The sequence below is a fragment of the Prionailurus bengalensis genome, chromosome E3, assembly GCF_016509475.1.
Source record: "Prionailurus bengalensis isolate Pbe53 chromosome E3, Fcat_Pben_1.1_paternal_pri, whole genome shotgun sequence".
In the NCBI taxonomy this organism is placed as follows: domain Eukaryota; kingdom Metazoa; phylum Chordata; class Mammalia; order Carnivora; family Felidae; genus Prionailurus; species Prionailurus bengalensis.
This window is the reverse complement of record NC_057357.1, coordinates 16,601,903-16,623,944: the sequence shown is the minus strand read 5'-3', so window position 1 is coordinate 16,623,944 and position 22,042 is coordinate 16,601,903. Positions and strand designations below refer to the sequence as shown.

General features: G+C 40.1%; 1 protein-coding gene and 1 non-coding gene across 2 annotated transcripts in view; both read left to right on the top strand.

The window, feature by feature from the left end:
* The first annotated feature begins 4,267 nt into the window (after positions 1-4,267).
* VKORC1L1 (vitamin K epoxide reductase complex subunit 1 like 1) overlaps positions 4,268-22,042 on the top strand; it is a 65,166-nt gene continuing 47,391 nt past the window's right edge. The window contains exon 1 of the mRNA XM_043559905.1: positions 4,268-4,486. Coding sequence (XP_043415840.1) covers positions 4,293-4,486 — 194 coding nt within the window. The 5' untranslated portion in view covers positions 4,268-4,292. The remainder of the gene's footprint in view (positions 4,487-22,042) is intronic.
* Positions 13,154-13,226, top strand: TRNAK-CUU. Its single transcript has one exon. It is a non-coding gene; the product is annotated as a tRNA-Lys (tRNA).

Here is a 22,042-nt window from a genome sequence, read left to right as displayed (position 1 = left end):
CTCCTGTGGGTGTTTGGGTTTGTCATAGCCAGCACTCTTTCTAGCTACAGGGCCCATGAGTGACCTAAGGCTGGCCAACCTGGAATTCTTCATCAGGATTTTTAAAATTGGATTTAAGGGATGGCAGGCAGTTCCCTTCTGGTAGGAGAAAACAAAGATGCAAGATGGAGGAACCAGTAGCCACTTTTCCTTCCGAATGCACACAGCTGGCCTGAGAGAACAAAATCAACACACAGAGGTGGGAAGATGGGCAGAGAGAGTCCTGATGGGGTTTGAGTCCCTGGCCTGGTGAACTGAGTTTGTGTTACCAGAATCCTCACTATTACAATAGAGGTGGGAAAGCCTTCCAGGAGAAAGAAATATCTAAGCTGTGAATAAGTAGGAGTTTGGCATTTCCAAGGTGAGAGGTAGTGGAATGTATGTGAGGAATTCACAGTCTCTTCTATTGTTCAGCAACAAACACAATTAAAAAAAGACAAGATGGGGCCCCTGGGTGGTTCAGTTGGTTGAGCGTTTGACTCTTGGTTTCAGCTCAGGTCATGATCTCACAGTTTGTGGGTTCAAGCCCCACATTGGCTGTCTACTGTCAGCATGGAGCCTTTGGATCCTCTGTCCCCCTCTCTACCTGTTCCTATTCTGCTCATATGCATGTAATTTCTCTCTCTCTCTCTCTCTCAAAAATAAACATTTAAAAAAAAAGACACAGTGTGGCAGAAGATATCTCCAATACACATATAGACTCATATCCACAATATATAAAGAACTTCTATAATCCAATAAGAAAAAGACAGGCAACATATTTTTTTTTTTAAGTGGGAAAAAGACCTGGGTAGGCACTTCACAAAAGAGAACATTTATGTACTCAATAAGCATATGAAAGGTGCCCCAATTCATTAGTCGTCAGCAAAGGCTATTTTAAAGCCATAATAAAGGGCACTCGGTGGCTCAGTTGGTTGAGTGTCCAATTCTTGATTTCAGCTCAGGTCATGATCTCACCGTTTGTGGGGTTGGGCCCCACATTGGGCTCCTCGCTGACAGCACAGAGCCTGCTTGGGATTCTATCTCTCCCTCTCTCTCTGCTCCTCCCCCACTTGCATTCTCTCTCTCACACACACTCTCTCTCTCAAAATAAATAAACTTTAAAAAAAAACCACAATGAGATCCCTCCAGAGAACCACCAAAATGTGTAAAACTAACAGCATTGGCACTTCCAAGGGTTGGTGAGAACGTAGAGTATAAAGAAATCTCAGACATTGCTAGTGGGAGTTTTAATTGGTATAACCACTTTGGAAAAACGTTTGGTAGCTTGGTGGCCCTGGTGACACACCGTTCAGATCTCCCTTCAAGAGAGCCCGCTGCAAGGAGGCTAGTTGGCCAATAGCTCCAGCTGCCACACTGTTAGACCCACCCCAGTGTTCATGCTGAGGCCATGCTTTTTCCAGGCTGCTCCCGGCCCGTGACTGTGCATGGCAGAGGTCCTAGTTCCAGGCCATCCTACACTGCACACAGCTCCTATGATGGACAGTTTGTACACTGGGCTCCCTGTCAGCCTGGCTGAGACTGTGGAGTTTTCACAGCGGTCAGATCTGCACTGTGGTCTGGAGGTTCCCCATGTCTACTCTTCCTCCCTCTCTCCTTTAGCCTTCACGGGCAAGGCCCCCTGGAAATGTCTTGCATATCTAATTCTACGCTGGCATCTTCTTTATGGAAGACCTGAATTGACAGAGGCAGTAATTACTAATTCTGTCTGACTCTAATCCCACTCATGGGGTTATTACCACTAGAAATGAGTGTTTATGTCCACCAAAAGACGTTTATAGAATGTTCATGGCAACTTCATTCATAACAGCTAAAACAGGATAAATGTCTATCAACAGTGGGGAGAGAATGGACAAATAAAACTGTGGTTATTCATATAATGGACTATAACACAACAATGGAAAATAATAATAGCTATGCGCAATTATTAATAATAAACCTCATAGACATGATGATGAGTGAAAGAAGCCAGATAATCAACAGATCTCACCAAGTCAGGAAAGGGATACAGAAGGAGAGAGGTTGCAACAGAATGAGTTCACTCAGATTTATGGAAACCACTAGAGAGAGTAGTGATTTTTTGAGGACTGTGGTAGACAGCCTGTAAGATAAACTCCCAGTGATTCCCTCTCCTGGTTTCCATGTTTTTGGGTAATCCCCTCCCTTTCATTGCAGACTGGACCTAGGGACTAGCTTCTTTTTTTTTTTTTTTTTAACCTCCTAGCTTTATTATGATATAGTTGAAATATAACATTGTGTAAGTTTAAAGTGTACATGATTTGATCATTTTGTGATCAAACTGATTGTGAGATGTCCACCGCAATGAGGTTAGTTAATGCATCCATCACCTCACATAATTTGTGAGTATTATGTGGTGAGAACATTTAAGATTTACTCTCTTAGCAACTTTCAGGTATATAATACAGTATTATTAGCCACATTCACCATGTGGCACCTTCGATCCCCAGAACTTATTCATCTTATAATTGGAAGTTTGTACCCTTTGATCAACATCTCCCCATTTCCCCTAACCTCTAGCCAATCTATCTGTTTCTGAGTTTGGCCTTTTAAGATTCTACATACATGGGAGATCATATAATATTTGTCTTTCTCTGTCTGACTTATTTCATTTACCACAATGTCCGCAAGATTCATCAGTGTTGTCCCAAATTATAGAATTTCCTTCTTTTTCATGGCCAGATAATATTTCATGGTATACATAATACCACATTTTCTTTATCCATTCATCCCTGATGGACACTTGGGTTGTGGACTAGCTTCTAATAGAGTAAATAAAAGTGATGGGCTGTCTCTTCTGAGATTATATTACAACAAAGACTGTGACTTCCATCTCCCTCTCTCATCCCTTGTCTTAGGGGAAGATAGCAGCTTTTTATGGAGGGGTACATGTAGCCAGGAACTAATAAAGAACCAGAGGCCTGTAAATGGCATTTGAGTGAGACTGAAAGAGGATTCTCCAACTTTGAGATGCCTGCAGCCCTGACTCACAAGTTGAATGTGAGAGACCTTGAGCCAGAGGACCTAGCAAAGTGGTACCCACATCCCTGACCCACAGAAACTGTGAGAAAATAAGGGATTTTTGTTTTAAGCTGCTAACGTTGGGGTAATCTGTTACCAACAAGGACATTGCTTGTTACTCAAAATCACTATATAAAGCTCCCGAAATCTCTGAGAACTGAAACCAGGGAAAAGCTGGCCATCCCCAAGAATGGTGTGTTTCGTTCTTCTTAGAGACTGTGAGAATCACACACACATGTTCTCCTTTTAGTTGTGATCACCAGGAAGCTCAGAGCCAAATTTATGGTTCAATCTTAATAATTATGCAAGACTCTATGGCCCGCTTACCTGTGTTCTTACTCCTGGTCTTTCTTTTTATTCTGATTTGTCTTTTTCTTTTTCCTGTTTTTTTAGTTCGTTTTTATATTTTTCTATATTACATTAATTATGTTAACCCATCTCAAGTTCAACTTACAGAGAAGCAAGGCATTCATAAATAACTTTGTTGTTTTTTTCATAAATAATTTAAAAAATATTTAAGTTTGCACCTGTTGAACACAGAGGTGCTTGGAGGTTGTGGGGAATATCAGGTAATGGAAGCATGGCTCTGGAACTCCAGGCATTGGCCAGGGTTAATCTGGATTGGGTCCAAAAATATCAAATGATGACAAAAAAGGAAAAAGGGATGGCAATGATCGCCACCCCCCAGGGGGAGGGGCCAAGGGCTTACTCAGTCACACGTGAAATTTATAATTCGCTGCACCCAGTCCCCTAAAGCCCTCAGGCACCTCACCGCCCTCATGACCCCTCCCGTCCCCTCACGACCCCTCCCCTCCCCTCCCGGAGCCCCGCCCCTCTTTCCTCTGGCCACGCCCCTCCACTCTGCCCCGCCCGCCGCGCGCGCCGCGCCGCCTCTGTCTCCGCCTGCCGGCCCGGCCTCCGACGGTTGCGCGCTCCGCCCCCTCCCGCCGCGCCCGCGCGCGCCTTCCCCGCCCCGCCGGGCTCTCTCCTTTCGGGGCGGTTGGGCCGCGCGCCTGTGGGGGCGGGGCCCAGAGGAGGCGGTCGAGCCAATGGGGCGCGGCGGCGGCGGCGGTGGTGGCGGCGGCAGCGGAGGCGGTGGCGGTAGCGGCGGCGGCTGGGTCGGGCCCCGACGGGCGGCGGCGGCTGAGGTGGAGGCGGAGGGAGGCGGCGGCGGCGGCGAAGGAGGCGGCGGCGGCGGCGGCGGAGGGGGGAAGATGGCGGCGCCCGTCCTGCTGAGAGTGTCGGTGCCGCGGTGGGAGCGGGTGGCCCGGTATGCAGTGTGCGCCGCCGGGATCCTGCTCTCCATCTACGCCTACCACGTGGAGCGGGAGAAGGAGCGGGACCCCGAGCACCGGGCCCTCTGCGACCTAGGGCCCTGGGTGAAGTGCTCCGCCGCTCTTGCCTCCAGGTAGCCCGGTTGGGGGGAGCGGGCCGGGAGCGGCCGAGCGGGGTGAGGGCGGAGGCTGGGGGTGGGGAGCGCGCGGCGGGAGCTCGGGCCTGGGGGGCGGCGGGGACCGGGCCGCGGAGGGACCGACGGCTCTGCGAGCCTGGCCGGGGCCGGGGGCGGCGGCCGGGGGCTCCGGCCCGGGGGACGGCCCGAGTTCAGGCTCCCGGGGTGGAGGCGGCGAGGCCGCGAGACCGGCGAGGAGGGATGAGGTGGCAGAGTGCAGCCGGGAGGCCGGAGCGGACCGGGAGCAGTTGGGCCGGCTGGGGCCGGGCTGGGAAGGAGCGAGAGGGGTTCGTGGAGGGTGGGTCCCGGCCGGCTTGACAGATTTCCTGGTTCTCGCCGGGGAAGGCGGGTCGAGCGTGTGGGACCCTGCCGTGGGAGCGGTGAGGTCAGTGTCCACCCCTCGTCCCGGCTCGCTGCAGCCGGAGGCTGTGCGGCCGGCGTGGACTTGGGTTGCATTTCCCACTGTCTTCTCAGTGCTAGGACAGGTGTTTCTGTGGTCAGGCCTCTTTGTACTCTATAGCGCTAACGAGAATTTGCAGACTTCTTGAGACGGTGACATTTGCAGGCAAACACGAATTTGACCCTACTCTGGAAGAAGATACCGGCACTTAACATATCTGATTTCTTGGATTCCCCCTCGTATATTTCAGTGTGCCTGAGAGGGGGAATTGGCCTGAGTTTGGGTCTAGTTTAAGCTTCATTTGAGTAAAAGGGAGTATGTCATGTGTAGTGGTAGTGTTTGGAGCATTTGGTGACTTTTAAACGTTGCTGATTAGTATAATGGGATACCCATAGAAGATTAAAAATACACGCCTTGCCTAAGTGGAGGGATTGTTGTTTTTTTTTTTTTTTTTTTTTTTTACTGATAACTTTAGGTTTTTTAAAATGTTGTAGTGATTTATCTGTTATATTTTATTTTCTGCGTTAGATTTTCCAAGGCAAGCTACTTTGGAAAAAAAGAGGAATTTACATCTTAAAGTGGCGGCTTTTTTTTTTTTTTTTAATTAGTGAGGAGGGTTCATTAAAAGTAGCAAAAGTGAAAATGATTTCAGAATTGATAGGTTACAATTTTTATAAAGACATACGATGCTTAGTATTTGCATTTCCTAACAGTAGTCATATTTGAACAGTTTCTTCCCCTCCTGTTGATCCGTAATTGCTAGGTAGATGGTAATGTATAGCTCACTAGTTTATTTTGACCTACATATTGGTGATTACATGAAGAAGCAAACATGGGAGTTTGTCTTGTTACTATTTACAAACTGCAGGCTGCCAGTCTTTTCCAGTTAGACAGCTCTATCTCATTTGCCCTTAAAATCCTGTTGCGTTAGTGAGAAAATAGTCATCATTCTTGCTACATTAAACACAGTGCGTTTAAAATGTAGATATTAGTTAACAGTTAAAATATATCAATGTGACAAAAGCTAACATTTTTGATTGGGTATTTTGAACCAAGTTAATAGACTTAATAGACTCAGCATCTCTTTGAGAGCCACTGAGTGTATTTTATGCAAACATTTTTATGTTATTTTCACTTCCATTGGAAAGGACTTTTACACTTAAAAGTAGCTTGCACCCAGAGTTAGTTGAATAAATATATAGTGAAAAGACTATCCAGCAGTATATTTTAAGTAATTTTTAAAAAGAAGAAATAAAAATAACTTTTGATATTAGGTGAGTATGGAGTTTAGGCAGAATTATTACCAGTTTTAGATTTTGCAAACACTGTAGTCTATAATAAATTTAACTGGGCCTTTTAACATGTGGGCATGGAAAGACTGCTTTATGTTACCCAAACTGTGTGGTTAAGTTCTTAAAATTGATTTTCCTTTGAGAAGGCATGTTTTGAACCATGTAATAAGTGCAGACTCTAAGTATTTTCAGTTATATGTCATTTAAGGTCCATGTTTTTGTGCTCTTTTTAAAATTTTTAATAAAGCACCATAAAGTAATATAAAAGTAAGACTAAAAATAACTGGATCTTAAAAACCGTAGTTTTAGGGGCGCCTGGGTGGCTCAGTCGGTTAAGTGTCCGACTTCGGCTCAGGTCATGATCTCATGGTCTGTGAGTTCAAGCCCCGCATCAGGCTCTGTGCTGACAGCTCAGAGCCTGGAGCCTGCTTCGGATTCTGTATCTCCCTCTCTCTCTGAGCCTCCCCCCCGTTCATGCTCTGTCTCTCTCTGTCTCAAAAATAAATAAACATTAAAAAAAAAGATGTAGTTTTAAATGTGAATTTAATACGTTGTGATTGCAACTAACTTTTAGTTACATAAAATAAGTTTGATGCTTGCTAAAGGAGGATAGGTAAGAAATAAAACATGGCTAACAAAAGGAGTAAATAACTTATTTGCCTTATACACAATAAAATTATTTTCAAGAAATTTATCCAGTTTGATCAGCCTGTTTATAAACTGCTTACAAAACTATATATATATGTATGTATATGTGTATACCGTGTGTGTGTGTATTTAATGGAGGCACAGAAATTTGGAAATTAAAGTGGCTTGAGTCTGATTTATAGACCAATTTTTTTTTGTATATAGTTAGAGTAAACATTGTTAATTTTTTATTTTTTCAGAGAGTCTTTAAATAAAATCAGATTATTGGAGACCTCAAGTAATTCTTTTTCTTTGACTTAATTGTTGATTGCCACTTAGTAGAGGTATTAAAAATGTGACTATTTTAGGAAAAGGAAGTCTGAGCCCAAGTTAGAATGAGTAGAATTGCAGATAAAAGATAAGGAAAGTTACCTGATGAATCCTAAAGTAAGCCCCCTCCCCCCCCCAGTGTTAACTCATGTGACTTTGGATTGCTAAATCCCACTTTATTCTCATTTTTCAGTCCTTCAGTGTCTTAATCCAAACAGAATAGAGATTAAAGAGAGAATTTTAGGTGGGGATGTATGTGTGTTTGTAAAGTCCTCTAATATTTAGGAAGGCATCATTGTCTTAAGGGAATAGTTTCCAGACTTTGGATTTCAAAGGAAATTATTGGGACACTTGGATAGTTCAGTTGGTTGAGCATCTGACTCTTGTTTTCATCTTGGGTCATGATCCCAGGGTCATGGGATCCAGCCCTGCGTTGGGCTCTGTGGTAAGCATGGAGCACAGCCTTAAGCCTGTGCTTAAAATTCATTCTATCTCTGTCTCTCTCCCTCTCCCTCCCTCCCCCTCTCCTACTCCCCCTCCCCCTCCTTCCGCCCTCCCTCCCTTCCCCCCCTCCCTCCCACTCTCCCTCTTCCCCTCATCCCTGAGTGTGCTCTCTTTCTCAAATAAAAATTAAGCAAAAAAAAAAAAAAAAAAAGAAGGCACCCGGTGGCCCAGTTTGTCAGGCGTCCGACTCTTGGTTTTGGCTCTGGTCATGATCTCAAGGTTTCATGGATTCAAGCCCCACGTGGGGCTCTGCACTGGCAGCAAGGAGCCTGCTTGGGAATCTTTCTCTCTGCCTTTCTCTGCTACCCAACCCCCCCTCCCCCACCCACCCATGCTGTCTCTCTCTCACACAAAATAAATAAATAAACTTAAAAAAATTGTTTTTAAAGAAGAAATTATCCACCACCACCCCAAATTGGGTGCAGTGGAGTTACCAATTTTTGTTTTGTTTTGTTTGTTTTGTTTTGTCAGGTGTAGCCAATAAAAACAGTAACATATCACTAGCTACATTCACTGTCATTTTATTTTAAAAAAGGATATTTTAACTCAAATAATTTGAGAGGACAGAATTTCAGAATAAAAGACCTCTAAATTGAATCATTTAGGGGCACCGGGTGGCTCTGTTGGTTGAGTATCCACTCTTGCTTTCAACTCAGGTCATGATCCCAGGGTCATGGGATCAAACCTTGCATCAGGCCCTGCTGAGCCTGCTTCAGATTCTCTCTCTCCCTCTGCCCCCTCCCATACCATCTCTCTGTAAAGTAAAATGAAATAAAATTGAATCATTTAGCTTTATTAAAAAGTTTCCTTTCTTATTATTTTTCCTCATTTTTATATAAATCAGTAAAAAGTCTGTTGCAAACCTGCACCAGCCTTCCAGCCAACGTTAAGTAGCCCCTGTTTTGTGCAGAGCTCAGATCCAAAGATTCTTGGTGGGCTCCTAGTTCTGCTGCTTGTTAGACTGTGACCTCAAGCTGGTCACTTACCTTCAGGGAGCCTCCATTGCTACATATGGTAAATGGGGCTGTTAAAACCTGCTTTGCCAGAGAATGGTGGGATTAACAATGATAGGTGGGATTAACAGTGAATACCTGGATAGTACCTGGAATAAATTATATACTCAATTATGGCTGTTGCCATTGACTGGAGATGTTACTTTTTTTTGCAGTATCTGATAATAAATGCCTTTAAGTAATGTAAGTTGTTTGTTTAAGGTATAGTCATTTGTGTATTTAAAAAAAATTTTTTTTAATGTTTATTTTTGAGAGACAGAGACAGCATGAGCGGGAGAGGGCAGAGAGAGACAGGGAGACCCAGAATAGGAAGTAGGCTCAGCACAGAGCCCGAAGCGGGGCTCGAACTCACGAGCCGTGAGATCATGACCTGAGCTGAAGTCGGACGACTGAGCCACCCAGGTGCCCCAGTCATTTGTGTATTTTTTAAATGTAAATTATTATACTTTATTGTTCCCTCCATGCCATAGTATAAAGACTTAAAGTCCATTGAAAACAATTTCAGAAGCATGGCAAGAGAAACAATATGATATGCAGAATATTCTTTATAGGTATTTTCTGCAAGTTACATTAGACCCCCTTCTAAGAAAGGTTTTTTTTGTTAAGAATAATACAAGTTATCTTTAAAGATTAATAGGCTTGGCAATTCTACATTTTTAAAAGCTGTAAAATAGTATTTGAAAGCCATCAACTCCTCAAAAAGTTGCCTTCTTTTGCAAAATGTTGGTTTAGTACCTCTCATGACAGAAAAAAAAAGTAGTAGTGCCATCTACTTACTACCCCTTTGTTGAAATCTTCCTTTTTTTTTTTTTTTAAAGTAGGCTCTACTGCTCAACGTGGGGTTTGAACTCATGAGCCTGAGATCAAGACTCACATGCTCAGCCAGGCACCCTGAGATCTTACATTTTTAGAATAGAACCTTGAAGTTTTTGGTGCTCCTCGCTTTGTCCGCCTAGACTCAGAGGTTAAACGATTTGTCCAGGGTAACACAGTTACAGCAGATTGGGACTAGAAGCCTGGCTTCCAGAGTACTTGTTTAGAGACCCCGCCTACATTTTTTTTCAGTTACATTCTTGTATAGATAATGCATTTGCTGCTTCAAATTCAAAGATACTAAAGCATATATGGTGAATAATCTCCTTCATAACCCCATCACCCAAACAGGCAGTTGTCCTCCATCAGCAACTGTGAAACTTTCCAGAGCTTTTTGTGCACATACAAGCATAAATATGACTGTATTATTCTTCCCATTTTTATTTTATTTATTTATTTTAAAGAGAGAGAGCACACGTGGGGTGGGGATGCAGAGAGAGAGGGAGACAGAATCCGAAGAAGGCTCCAGGCTCTGAGGTGTCAGCACAGAGCCTGATGTGAGGCTCAAGCTCATGCTCTGTGAGATCATGACCTGAGCCAAAGTCGGATGCTTAACCAACTGAGCCACCCAGGTGCCACCCCCATTTTTAAACATAAATTATCATATTATATATTCTGATGTGTACCTTACTTTTTGTTAGCATTCTTTCCATCACATATTTTAAGTGCTTATATTCACATTTGTTATGTTGTTAATAATTGCTGATATGTAAAAGAAAATTTGTTCTAGTAGTTTGTTTTGACTGATATGAACCTAATAAATAAAATATAGGTTCTTATGTTACTATTGTTTCTTGGTATGGAAATTTCAGAAGCAGTACAAACTTAGAGTGCAAGAGGAAAGGAGGCCTATCCACAAAGGGTGACCAGACTGCCATGCATTAGAGATAACTGTGAAAACTTAAGATAATACTTACTGTGTGCTAAGCAGTGTTCTAAATGCTTTACTTGTATTATTTAGTTCTCATAACAGTCCTATGAGGTGCTTTTATCACTGTTTTACAGATGAGAAAACAGGCGCACAAAATACAAATGAAACTTGATTTAGATAATACGATGGCAGAGGCCTGATTCTAACCCAGGCAATCTGTCTCAATATTAGATTGAGTGATCTAATATTGACACAGTGATGCCCATATCAGCCAAATTTTTTAAACTATGCCAACCTTGGTGCCATTTTTTTTTTAACATCTGTATGCCAAAATGCCTAGTGTTTGTATTATAGCTTTTACTTTTTTAGAGCAATTTTTTTAGAAAAGTAAGGACATTACTATGAAGGTATGGTATATAAGAAGTTGTTTCTGGAGTGGTTGCCTTCTAATCCTCAACTTGTGAAGATAAGGAGTTTGTCACACTTAGTGAACAGGTATGCAGTGGGGTGAGCTATCAGGAAGACTTAACATAATTGCCAAGGAAAGGAAGATAAAGGGCATCTAGGCACCAGAGGCGGGGAGGGGAGAAAGTTAGTTTGAATTCGTACTAGGGTGGGGTAGCCCTTTCTGAGAGAGATGTTGAGTCATGGACCTACTGTACATGGAGTCAGGAGAATTGGGCCTGGGGTGTGGTGCTGGCTAAATCACCATACAGAAGTAGGAATTTAACAGGGATTCATTTCCTTGACAATTTGGAAGACTCTAGGGAACAGTATTGGGAAAGGCAGAAAATGGTGGCCCTTTGGGGGGACTAGCAAGTGGCCATATTTGGATGTAACATAGACCCACCTGGGTTGGGAAAGGACTGGAATCTAGAGCTTGTCCCGAAAAATGCAAAACCAGGCATTCTTATAAACCATGTGTTCTTGTAAACTTGGACAAAACTTAAAAGCACTGAGCCTTGGGTTTCTCTTCTATATAGTATTTGTATTCAGTTGCACTAGATTGGTATTAGATTATCCGTTTTCAAAATTCATTCCCCAAACTCCTAGTTGTGTGGTGGTACAACAGGAATTTCATAAGCATTTGATTCACATTTTAACGTGTTAAACTTTAAAACATTATAAACATTTATGTATACTCAATTGCATAACATGCTAAATTTTTTAACACAGTAGAGACCACTGATTTATACTGCCAGGTTATCTCACAGGATAGTTATGCTAGGTGAGAAAAAGTACCAATCTTAAATAGTTGCATACTGTATGATTGCATTTATATAGCATTATTGAAATAACAAAATTATAGCAATGGAGAACAGATTAGTAATTGCCAGGGAGTTCAGAATGGGGGAAGGGATGGCTTGGTTAAGGCAGGTAGCTTGAGGGGAGCCTTGTGGGGAAGGAACAGTTCAGTATTTCAGTTGTGGTTACACAAAGCTACAAATGTGATAAAATTGCATAGAAACACACACATACACAAACATGCAGGTAGTGAAATCTCTAGAGTAAACTCTAGATTGTACCCAGATTAGTTTCCTGGGGGTACCTGGGTGGGTCAGTAGGTTGAATGTCCAACTTTGGCTCAGGTCATGATCTTGAGGTTTGTGGGTACGGGTTCTGTGTTGGGCTCTCTGCTGTCAGCATGGAGCCCACTTTGGATCCTCTGATCCTCCCCTTTCTGCCTGTTCCCTGCTCTTTCCTCTTTCTCTCTTTCAAAAAAAAAAAAAAACAAACAAGATTAGTTTCCTCATTGTGATATTGTACTATAGTTATGCAAGATATTAACCAAGATATAAAGTTTGGAAAAGTGACCTGGGGACCACTCTGTGCATTTTTTGCAAATCCCTGTGATTTATAGTTATTTTGAGATAAAAAGTAAAAAAGAAGAGGGGGAAAGTAACATGTTTAGAATATTTGAGGGAAAATAAGCAAAAGGACAAAATTAAAATTATCCTAGGGGAGTTGGGTGGCTCAGTCGGTTAAGTGTCTTACTCTTGATTTTGGCTCAGGTCATGATCTCACGGTTTGGGGGATCAGCCCTGTGTTGGGCTCCATGCTGCGGGTACAGAGCCTGCTTGGGATTTTCTCTCTCTCCCTCTCTCTCTGCCTCTCCCCTGCTCGCGCACTCTCTCTCTCTTAAGATAAAAAAAAAAAAAATTAAAATTATCCATAATACCACCATTCAGGATAACAATCCTTATAATAGAGTTTCTTGCTTTCTTTGTGTATATACTTGAATTCTAAAAAATACTATTGATTAGAAGAATTACAGCTATATATTGGTATTTTAAAAATTCAGGCCGGTGCTTGTTTGCTCATGTAAAATTATATCAGCAAATTCACTATTATGGAACTCTTACTGCCTTATACTATTACATGTGACTGCTTTATGCATAATATGTCATGTCATTATTATTACATATTTTAAGATTTATTATTAGAGATTTAACTTAGGAATGTTCTTCTACTTAGACTTCTGGACAGGTATAATAAAATCCTTAGATAGCATTAATGTACTATTAAAAAAATGACAAAAAAAGTCTATCATTTGCAACGGTTAATCTCTTTGGATCGGGCTTTTCTTGATACTGTGCAATCAAAACATAACAAGTCTGACTGCCCCAATCATCCATAATGTAGTTTGTGTTAATCAGAACACCTTCATTGTAAATGTTATAAACTTGAGCTTTTAAAATATACTGATAAGGGGGTGCCTGGCTGGCTCAGTCAGTAGAGCATCAGACTCTTGATCTCAGGGTTGTGGGTTCAAGCCCCACGTTGGGCGTGGAGCCTATTTAAAATAAATAAAATAAAACACTTAAAAAGCTGTAAATACTGAAATAAAATACAGTGATAGAATGAAATACTACTTTAATCTGTTTCTCATTATAGATCCACATAAAATTTCATTTGGAAAAAATTCTTTTACTAAGAATTTTTAAAACCATTAGATTATAACCTATAAAGTTGCTTTCATTATGAGCATCTATAACTTAGGGGAATTTCAAGGATGCTATTTTCACTGTTGTGTGATTATTGACCATTTTAAAAATAGTCATTGAGGAGTGTCTGGGTGGCTCAGTCGGTTAAGCGTCCGACTTTGGCTCAGGTCATGATCTCAAACTTCAGAGTTTGAGCCCCTGCATTGGGCTTTGCACTGACAGCTCAGAGCCTGGAGCCTGTATCAGATTCTGTACATCTCTCTCTGTCTCTCTCTCTCTCTCTCTCTGTCTGTCTCTGTCTCTGTCTCTCTCTCTCTCTGTATGTGTCCCTCCTCTGCTTGTGCATGCTCTCTCTCTCAAAAATAAAAAAAATAAATAATCATTATATTTGAGAAGTAAAATAGTGGAAGATCCATGACAAAATATGAATTAAGGTGGAGTATACTCAACTACACTGTGTTTTATAAGTTTGATTTATTTCTGCTTGTGCATTGTGTTAAAAATTAATATCACAGACTTCTATAGAGCAAGAGTACCTGGATTGAAATCTTGGCTGCATAACTTGATCTCTCTTTTGTCTCAGTTTCCTCTTCATAAAATGAGGGTGACAGTAGTGTCTAACTCAGGATTATTGTGAATATGAAGTGTACCAATGCACCAGTTTCTGTTAACAGTATAGCACCTGGCACAAAAGTAAATGCTCATAAAATGTAGCTATTGTTTTAAAACATGTTTTTTTTTCTTTCATTAATCTTGTTCAGCAAAATCTGTAGCATCCCAAGGTGGTTGTTTTTTTTTTTTAACTTTCATATATTTTGTTTGAATTTTTTTTCATATTTAGCTCCTTTAGTTTGAATGGAATATACTTTTGTGTGTGGTGTGAGGTAGGGATCTAACTTTTTTCTAAATTGATAGACTTTTGTCTAACTCCCAATTTATTGACTTGACCATATTTGAAGTACCACAAGAATTTCCTTGTATTCTATAGGGACTCTTTCTGGATTCTCAGCTCTGTTCTAGTGACATGTTGTCTGTGTTTCCACACATTTCCATTACTATAGTCCCCATCTGCCCTGTGGTTTTAAATAGTAATTTGACATCTGATAGGGCAAATATGCTCATTTTAAAAAATGTTTTGGCTATTCCATCTCAGGTGAATTTTAGAATTTATTTTGATGAGTTCTAAAAAACATCCCAATGAGATTTTGGTTAGAATTGTACTTAATTTTTAGATGAATTTGGGAGTCAACCTTTACTCAAAACTTCCCATCAAGTAACATATTGTATCTATTTCTGGAGTTACTAATCTGTTATCATTTTAATCTAGATGCCCATTGTGGTCTTGTTTTGTATGTGATTTATGTGGTGCTGTAAATTGAGAAATTTTATGATGGTATTCCTGGTCATGGATCTCAGGAACAATTTTCTCTAGTCTGCAACCACTATTTTCAAGTCTATAGGCTCCCCAAGGAAGAAATTTATGTTAAATATTTGTACTTACAAATGAAAAACTAAAATACTTTGCATTTATTCTTAACTAGGACTTGGGTACCAAACTCCCAAGACAAAAGAATGTAATGAGCCCAGCTGGGTTCATGTGGAAATTTTTTTTTTAATCCAGTTTCAAACTAAAACAGGCTGTGATATGGACCCCTTTCATCTCCCCAATTCTCAAACATGGCTAGATTTTTCCTTTGTGATGTGAGCAAAGCCTGCTCTAACTCATTCCTATCAGTGCCCAGGGCTGTGTAACCAAAGCGCACATTTGCTTTGGCTGACTGCTGATCTGGCCTTGGCCACACGCCTCAGGCCTTTTCTGCCCAAGTAGTAGGTTTGGCCCTGGCTCTCACTTAGAGAAGAGAAACCCTCTTGAGGACTTCTCATACCACTCTAGTCATGTAGAAGAAGCAGAAAAGTGAGCCTGTACTCGTGTGCCGAACTTTTAATGGCGATTCTACCCAGTATCACACAGACCCAATCAGTGCTCTCAAATCTGTCCTCTTCCTTCGTGAGAATCAGGGAGAAAGAACAGTGAGAAGGGCCTTGATTGCTCACTTCTAAAGATAACATAGAAACTTTCAGCCATTCTCAGAAGCATTGGTTTTTCTCTTGGGTTGTTGTCTCAAATCAACCAGAAAGAGGTGAAATAAAAACTGGCTTGCTGAGTATTGCACATAAGCCATATTCTCTCTTAAGTATGCATCAACCTGCAGTGGGTGACTTATTACTCATGAGACGTTCTCTTCCCTTGCTTAATGGTTCATGACATGTTCTTGATTTTCCTCCTACCACTTGGTTCCTTCTCAGCTTTCTTTACTGGCTTATCCTCCTGCAATTACCCATTATGTTGGTTTACCAGGAATCAGCCCTACCCTCTTGTTAGTCTTCTTTCTCTAAACAGTCATGTCCGTGTTCATGGCATCACTCACAGATGAACCTAAAATTTATATCTCTAGCCTGGAAATTTATGTCTATAGCCTCAAAATTTATATCTCTCTTTTGAACTCTAGATCTGCATATCTAATTGCCTGCTGGACATCTCTAGTTAGATGTCTCCAAAGTGCTATAAGTTTAATGTGTCCAAGATTTAATTAATATTCTTACCCTGAAAATGCTTTTTCTGATCCCAGTGAAAGGCATCACTGCCCCAGCAGTTGTGCAAGTCAGAAACCTGGGAGTTGTCCTTGGTTGTTTCTCCACCCTCCCCTCCCCCACCAAATCCAATCAATCACCTTTTTTTTTAACCTTTTTTGTTCTGATTTGTAACATACATATGGAAGAGACATTGAGCTGTGCATCTTTTTTGACGTAGTAATGACAAAGCATAACCCTTGTAACCAACATCCAGGTCATCAAATAGACTGTTGTCTTCAGAAAGCCCTCCCTTAACCCCTCCTTATCAAATATACTCTTCCTCCTTCTCAAGAGTAACTAACTTCTGTCCTGACTTTTATGATACTCACTTTCTTACTTTTCTACCTGAGGTTGCATCTAAACTTGGTTTAGTTTGTATTCTTTATTCTGGCTGCTTTCACTCAACAGTATTTTGTGAAATTCATCCATGTTTTACGGAGCTAGAGTTTATGTGTCATTGCTGACTATTCTGTTACACAGATACATCACAATTAACTTATTCACTCTTTTTTTGGATGGACACTTAAGTTGTTTTCACTTTGCAGCAATTATGAATAATGCTGCTATGAACATTTTTGTGTGTCTTCAATTTTACTTGGTAATACCAGACTGTTTTCCAAAGTGATTGCAATAATTTAGATTCCTACCAACAATGTATGAGATTTCCTGTTGTTCTACCTGTTTGTCGGGTGTTGGAATTGTCAGTCTATTAAATTATATTAGCCATTCTGGTATATATGTAATGGATTTTTGTGGGTTATTGAGGTGTATTTCAGTAAAATGCAAAAATCCTAAATGTACAACCTGAAAATTTTTTTATATATGCATGTGCCACTACTCAGAAGAACATTCCTAGCACCTCAGAAAGTACTCTTATGCAACTTTTCAGTCAGAAGCTGTTATTCTGACCATACTGTTTTTTTTTTTAATTTTTTTTATGTTTATTTCTCAGACAGAGAGAGACAGAGCATGAGTGGGGGAGGGGCAGAGAGAAAGGGGGACACAGAATCAGAAGCAGGCTCCAGGGGCTCGAACGCAGGGCTCGAACTCACAAACATGAGATCATGACCTGAGCCGAAGTCGGTCGCTCAACCCACTGAGCTACCCAGGCGCTCCCTGACAATACTATTTTGACTTCTATCACTGTAAATTTGCTTTTCCTATTCTTGAACTTCATGTAAAAGGACTCCTAACAGTATGCACTCTCTTGTGTCTGGCTTCTTTTGCCCAGCATAATAGCAGTTCATCCAAGTTGTTGGTCTTATCAGTTATTTTTTTATTGCTTAGCGCCATTGTATGATTTTATACACACACACACACACACACACACACACACTCAGTGTATTTTTGGGTCATAGGGTAGGTATTTAATTTTGTTAGAAACTATAGAACAGTTTCTCAAAGTGGTTGTTCTATTTAACATTCCTGTTTGGTTTTAATGTGCATTTCCCTAATTACTAAAGGGGTTGAGCAGCCTTTCCTCTGTTTTTTTGTTGGCCATTTAGATATCTTCTCTTTGAAAGGCTCATTAAAGTCTTTTGCCCATTTTTCTACCTGGTGTTCGTTCTTTGTCTTATTCATTTTAAGATACATACATATATACATATTTATATGTATATATGTGTGTATGTATATACATGTGTCTATATATGTCTATGTATGTTCATGTATATTTTTTCAGATAATCTGTGTTGTGTATATTCTCTTCCACTCTGTGGCTTGCTTTGCCTTTTCATTTTCTTAAAGGTATGTTTTGATTAACAGAAATTATTAGTTTTCACATAGTTAACCTTCTCCTTTATAATCAGCTTTTTGTATCTTGGTATTGAAGATATTCTCTATAAAGATATTTTCTCTTACATTTTGTCTTTCACATTTAGGTCAACAATCTATGTGGAATTTTTTTTAATTGTCTCTAGACAAAAACTGTCTCCTTTTAAGCCAGATGTGACTCTTCACTAAGTTTTTGTTTTGGAAAATAGTGATTTTTCATAAAGAATTTATTTCTGTTAATATGTAATGGATTTCTTGTTATTTTTTTTAATTAAAACATTTTTTTTTCTTAACATTTATTTATTATTGAGAGACAGAGAGAGAGCACAACCAGGGGAGGGGCAGAGAGAGAGGGAGACACAGAATCCGAAGCAGGCTGCAGGCTCCGAGCTGTCAGCACAGAGCCCGACATGGGGCTCGAACTCACAAACTGCGAGATCATGACCTGAGCCGAAGTCGGAAGCTTAACCGAGAGAGCCACCCAGGCACCCCTCTTGTTATTTTTAAGTGAACAAATATTTCAGTTTTCTATTTTAATTTCAAGTGTGATAAATATAATAGATAAAAGCACATGAACTGAAGCTCTTTAGAATCTCAGGTTTGAGAGTTACTGTGTAGCTTTATAAATCTTGATAAATAGTAAATAATAAATCTTGGTTATTTTTGGCTCCTTGCATTTGTATATACATTTTAGAATCGGGTTGTAAGATTCTACAAGAATACTTGTTAGGATTTTGATTGGAATTGGCATTGAATAAGTTTAGGGATAATTGAAATATTTACACAGTTGCATCTTCCAGTTCATGAACATTGTCTCTCAGTGTGTTTTGGTCTTCTTTAATTTTTTTCTCAGTAATGTTTTGTAGATTTCTAAACAGTTTTGCATATCTTCCTAACAGAATTTTTAAAGTGAAAAAAGTCTATATCAAATTACATTAAAAAAAAAACAAAACATTTAACAAGAATACAAAGGGTATCTCTGAAAAGTGTGAAACTTCACTGAAGGACATAAAAGAATTGAATAAATGCTGAAACATAACTTTTTCTTAGATAGGATAACTGTCACATTGGAAAGATATCATTATCCCTGTAGACTGTCTGCTAAATACACTTTTGCGTCTTGTCATTTCTAAAATTGAGATATGCCTTGGGGTGCCTGGGCTTAACCTGGGTTGATTAAGCGTCCAACTTCGGCTCAGGTCATGGTCTCGTGGCTTGCGAGTTCAAGCCCTGTGTAGGGCTCTGTGCTGACAGCTCAGAGCCTGGAGCCTGCTTTGGATTCTGTCTCCCTCTCTCTCTCTGCCCCCGCCCCACTCGTGCTCTGTCTCTGTCTCTCTCTCTTAAAAATAAGCAAACATTAAAACATTTTTTTTAATTGAGATATGCCTTAAAATTGAGGATACCTTCTAGTCACTTCTGGCCATGTGGTGGTGGTGAAGAAGTTTTATTTATGAACATCTTAACCAGTTTATTTTACTTATTTTCCTTTCATTATAAGCACAATTCATATGCATATGCTAAAAGAGCTATTTTAATAAGCCTAAAAGAAAAATCCTCAGTCACAAGGCAGCATTATATCAGGGTGGCAATGTCTTTTTTTTAGGGCTACATAAAATTGTACATCTTACATTGAAGGTATTTTGGAGTTGATCAAACATAATTTGTAAATTCAGTGTAATCCCAGTTAATATTTCCACAGGCTTTTAAAAACACGATTCTAGGGGCGCCTGGGTGGCGCAGTTGGTTAAGCGTCCGACTTCAGCCAGGTCACAATCTCGCGGTCCGTGAGTTCGAGCCCCGCGTCAGGCTCTGGGCTGATGGCTCGGAGCCTGGAGCCTGTTTCCGATTCTGTGTCTCCCTCTCTCTCTGCCCCTCCCCCATTCATGCTCTGTCTCTCTCTGTCCCAAAAATAAATAAGCATTGAAAAAAAAATTTAAAAAAATAAAAATAAAAACACGATTCTAAAGTTTATATGAAAGAACACAAATGGAACTTTTTATAAAATATGAAAATCAATAATTCACGAAGGAGAATTAGTACTGTGAAAGTCAGGGTTCAAGCTGAAGTGATTAAGCATGCCGGAGCAGGTAGGTTATCCCCAGAACAGAGCTGAGAGTAGTGCTGTGACCTCATTTATAGAAATGTCACAGGTAATGAAGGTGAAAACAGTGAATTCTTCGATAAGTAAGTAGTATTGTGTTAGCCATTTGAGGAAAAAGAAAGCTAGCTTGCCATCTCACTTAAAAAAAAAGAAAAGCTTTTATTGAGATACAATTCACAGATAGGGAAGTACACATATTTTGGGAATGCAAGCTGGTGCAGCCACTCTCGAAAACAATATGGAGGTTCCTCAAAAAACTAAAAATAGAACTACCCTACGACCCAGCAATTGCACACTAGACATTTATCCAAGGGATACAGGTGTGCTGTTTCGAAGGGACACATGCACTCCCATGTTTATAGCAGCACTATCAACAGCCAAAGTATGGAAAGAGCCCAAATGTCCATGGATGGATGAATGGATAAAGAAGATGTGGTATATATATGTGTGTGTATATATATATACACACACACACACAATGGAGCATTACTCAGCAACCAAAAAGAATGCAATCTTGCCATTTGCAACTACGTGGATGGAACTGGAGGGTATTATGCGAAGTGAAATTAGTCAGAGAAAGACAAAAATCGTATGACTTCACTCATATGAGGACTTTAAGAGACAAAACAGATGAACATAAGGGAAGGGAAACAAAAATAATATAAAAACAGGGAGGGGGACAAAACAGAAGAGACTCATAAATATGGAGAACAAACTGAGGGTTACTGGAGGGGTTGTGGGAGGGGGGATGGGCTAAATGGGGAAGGGGCACTAAGGAATCTACTCCTGAAATCATTGTTGCACTATATACTAATTTGGATGTAAATTTAAAAAATTTAAAAAAATTTTAAAAAAAGGAAAGTACACATATTTTAAAGGGCCAATATTTTTTATGTATCTGTACACGTGTAACAGGATGTGTCACCTAGATCAGGAAATAGACTCTCTAGCACCCCCAAAGTTTCCCTTATATTTGCCTCCTAGTCAGTACCAACCCCCTTGGTGGTAATCGCTTTTTGGGCCTCTGGCCATCAGTTAGTTTTGCCTGTTTTTGATCTTCAAATAAATCAATATATTAAGTCTTCTTTTGTGTCTCATTTCTTTCGCTTAACACTATATGAGATTTATTGATGTTGCATGTAGCAGTTCTTTTTTATTGTGTAGTATTGTGCTAATATGCCACACTATCATTGATAGAAATTTTTGTTTACTTTTTTTTTTTTTTTTTTTTGCTAAAATGAATAAAACTGCTTAGAACACTCTTGTATGTGTTTGTTGGGTGTTAAGTACTCATTTGTTCTTGGAATTGAGTGGAAGTGGTGGGTCATAGGCTACATATATGTTTAATTTTAGTGTATATTGCCAAACTGTTTTCCACAGTGAGTATACCAGGTTACATTCCCACCAGCAACATATGAGAGTTCCAGTTGCTCTAAGTTTTATAAAATCTCAGAAACCATAAAGAGAAAAAGTTGATTAATTTGCATAAAGGCAGACAAAACCTGTGCATGGCAAAAACTAGCATAAATGAAGTTGGAATGCCAAAGATAAACTGGGAAAAAATACTTGCCGTGCATCATTTTCAAGGAGCTAATTTCCTTTAAAGAAAAGGAAAGACAGGAATCCTTTTAAATAAATACAGGAAGGACCAACATCTCAACGGACGAGTGGGCACAGTACATTCAAAGACAGTTGAAAATAGGGGCACCTGGGTGGCTCAGTCAGTTAAGCATCCAACTCTTGATTTCGGCTCAGACCATGATCTCATGGTTCTTGAGTTCGAGCCCTGCATTGGGCTCGGCGCTGACAGTGTGGAACCTGCTTGGAATTCTCTTCTCTCTTCTCTCTCTCTCAAAACAAACAAACAAACAAACTTAAAAAAAGACAGTTGAAAATAAACACAAATAGTTCTTAAACAGGAAATTTCAGCCATAATAAGAGCAAATTGAAACTATATTGAAAACGTTTTTAATGTATTAGATTGGCAAAGATCAAAACTTTTGATTAACTTGGCTGAGATGTAGAGAAGTATCAAGTTCCATATAGTAATGGTAGGATTCTAAACTCTGAAGAGCAGTTTGATAATATCCATTAAAATTAAAAATGTATGTACTTCAAGAGTAGTAAGGATAAATAAATTATGATGTGTTT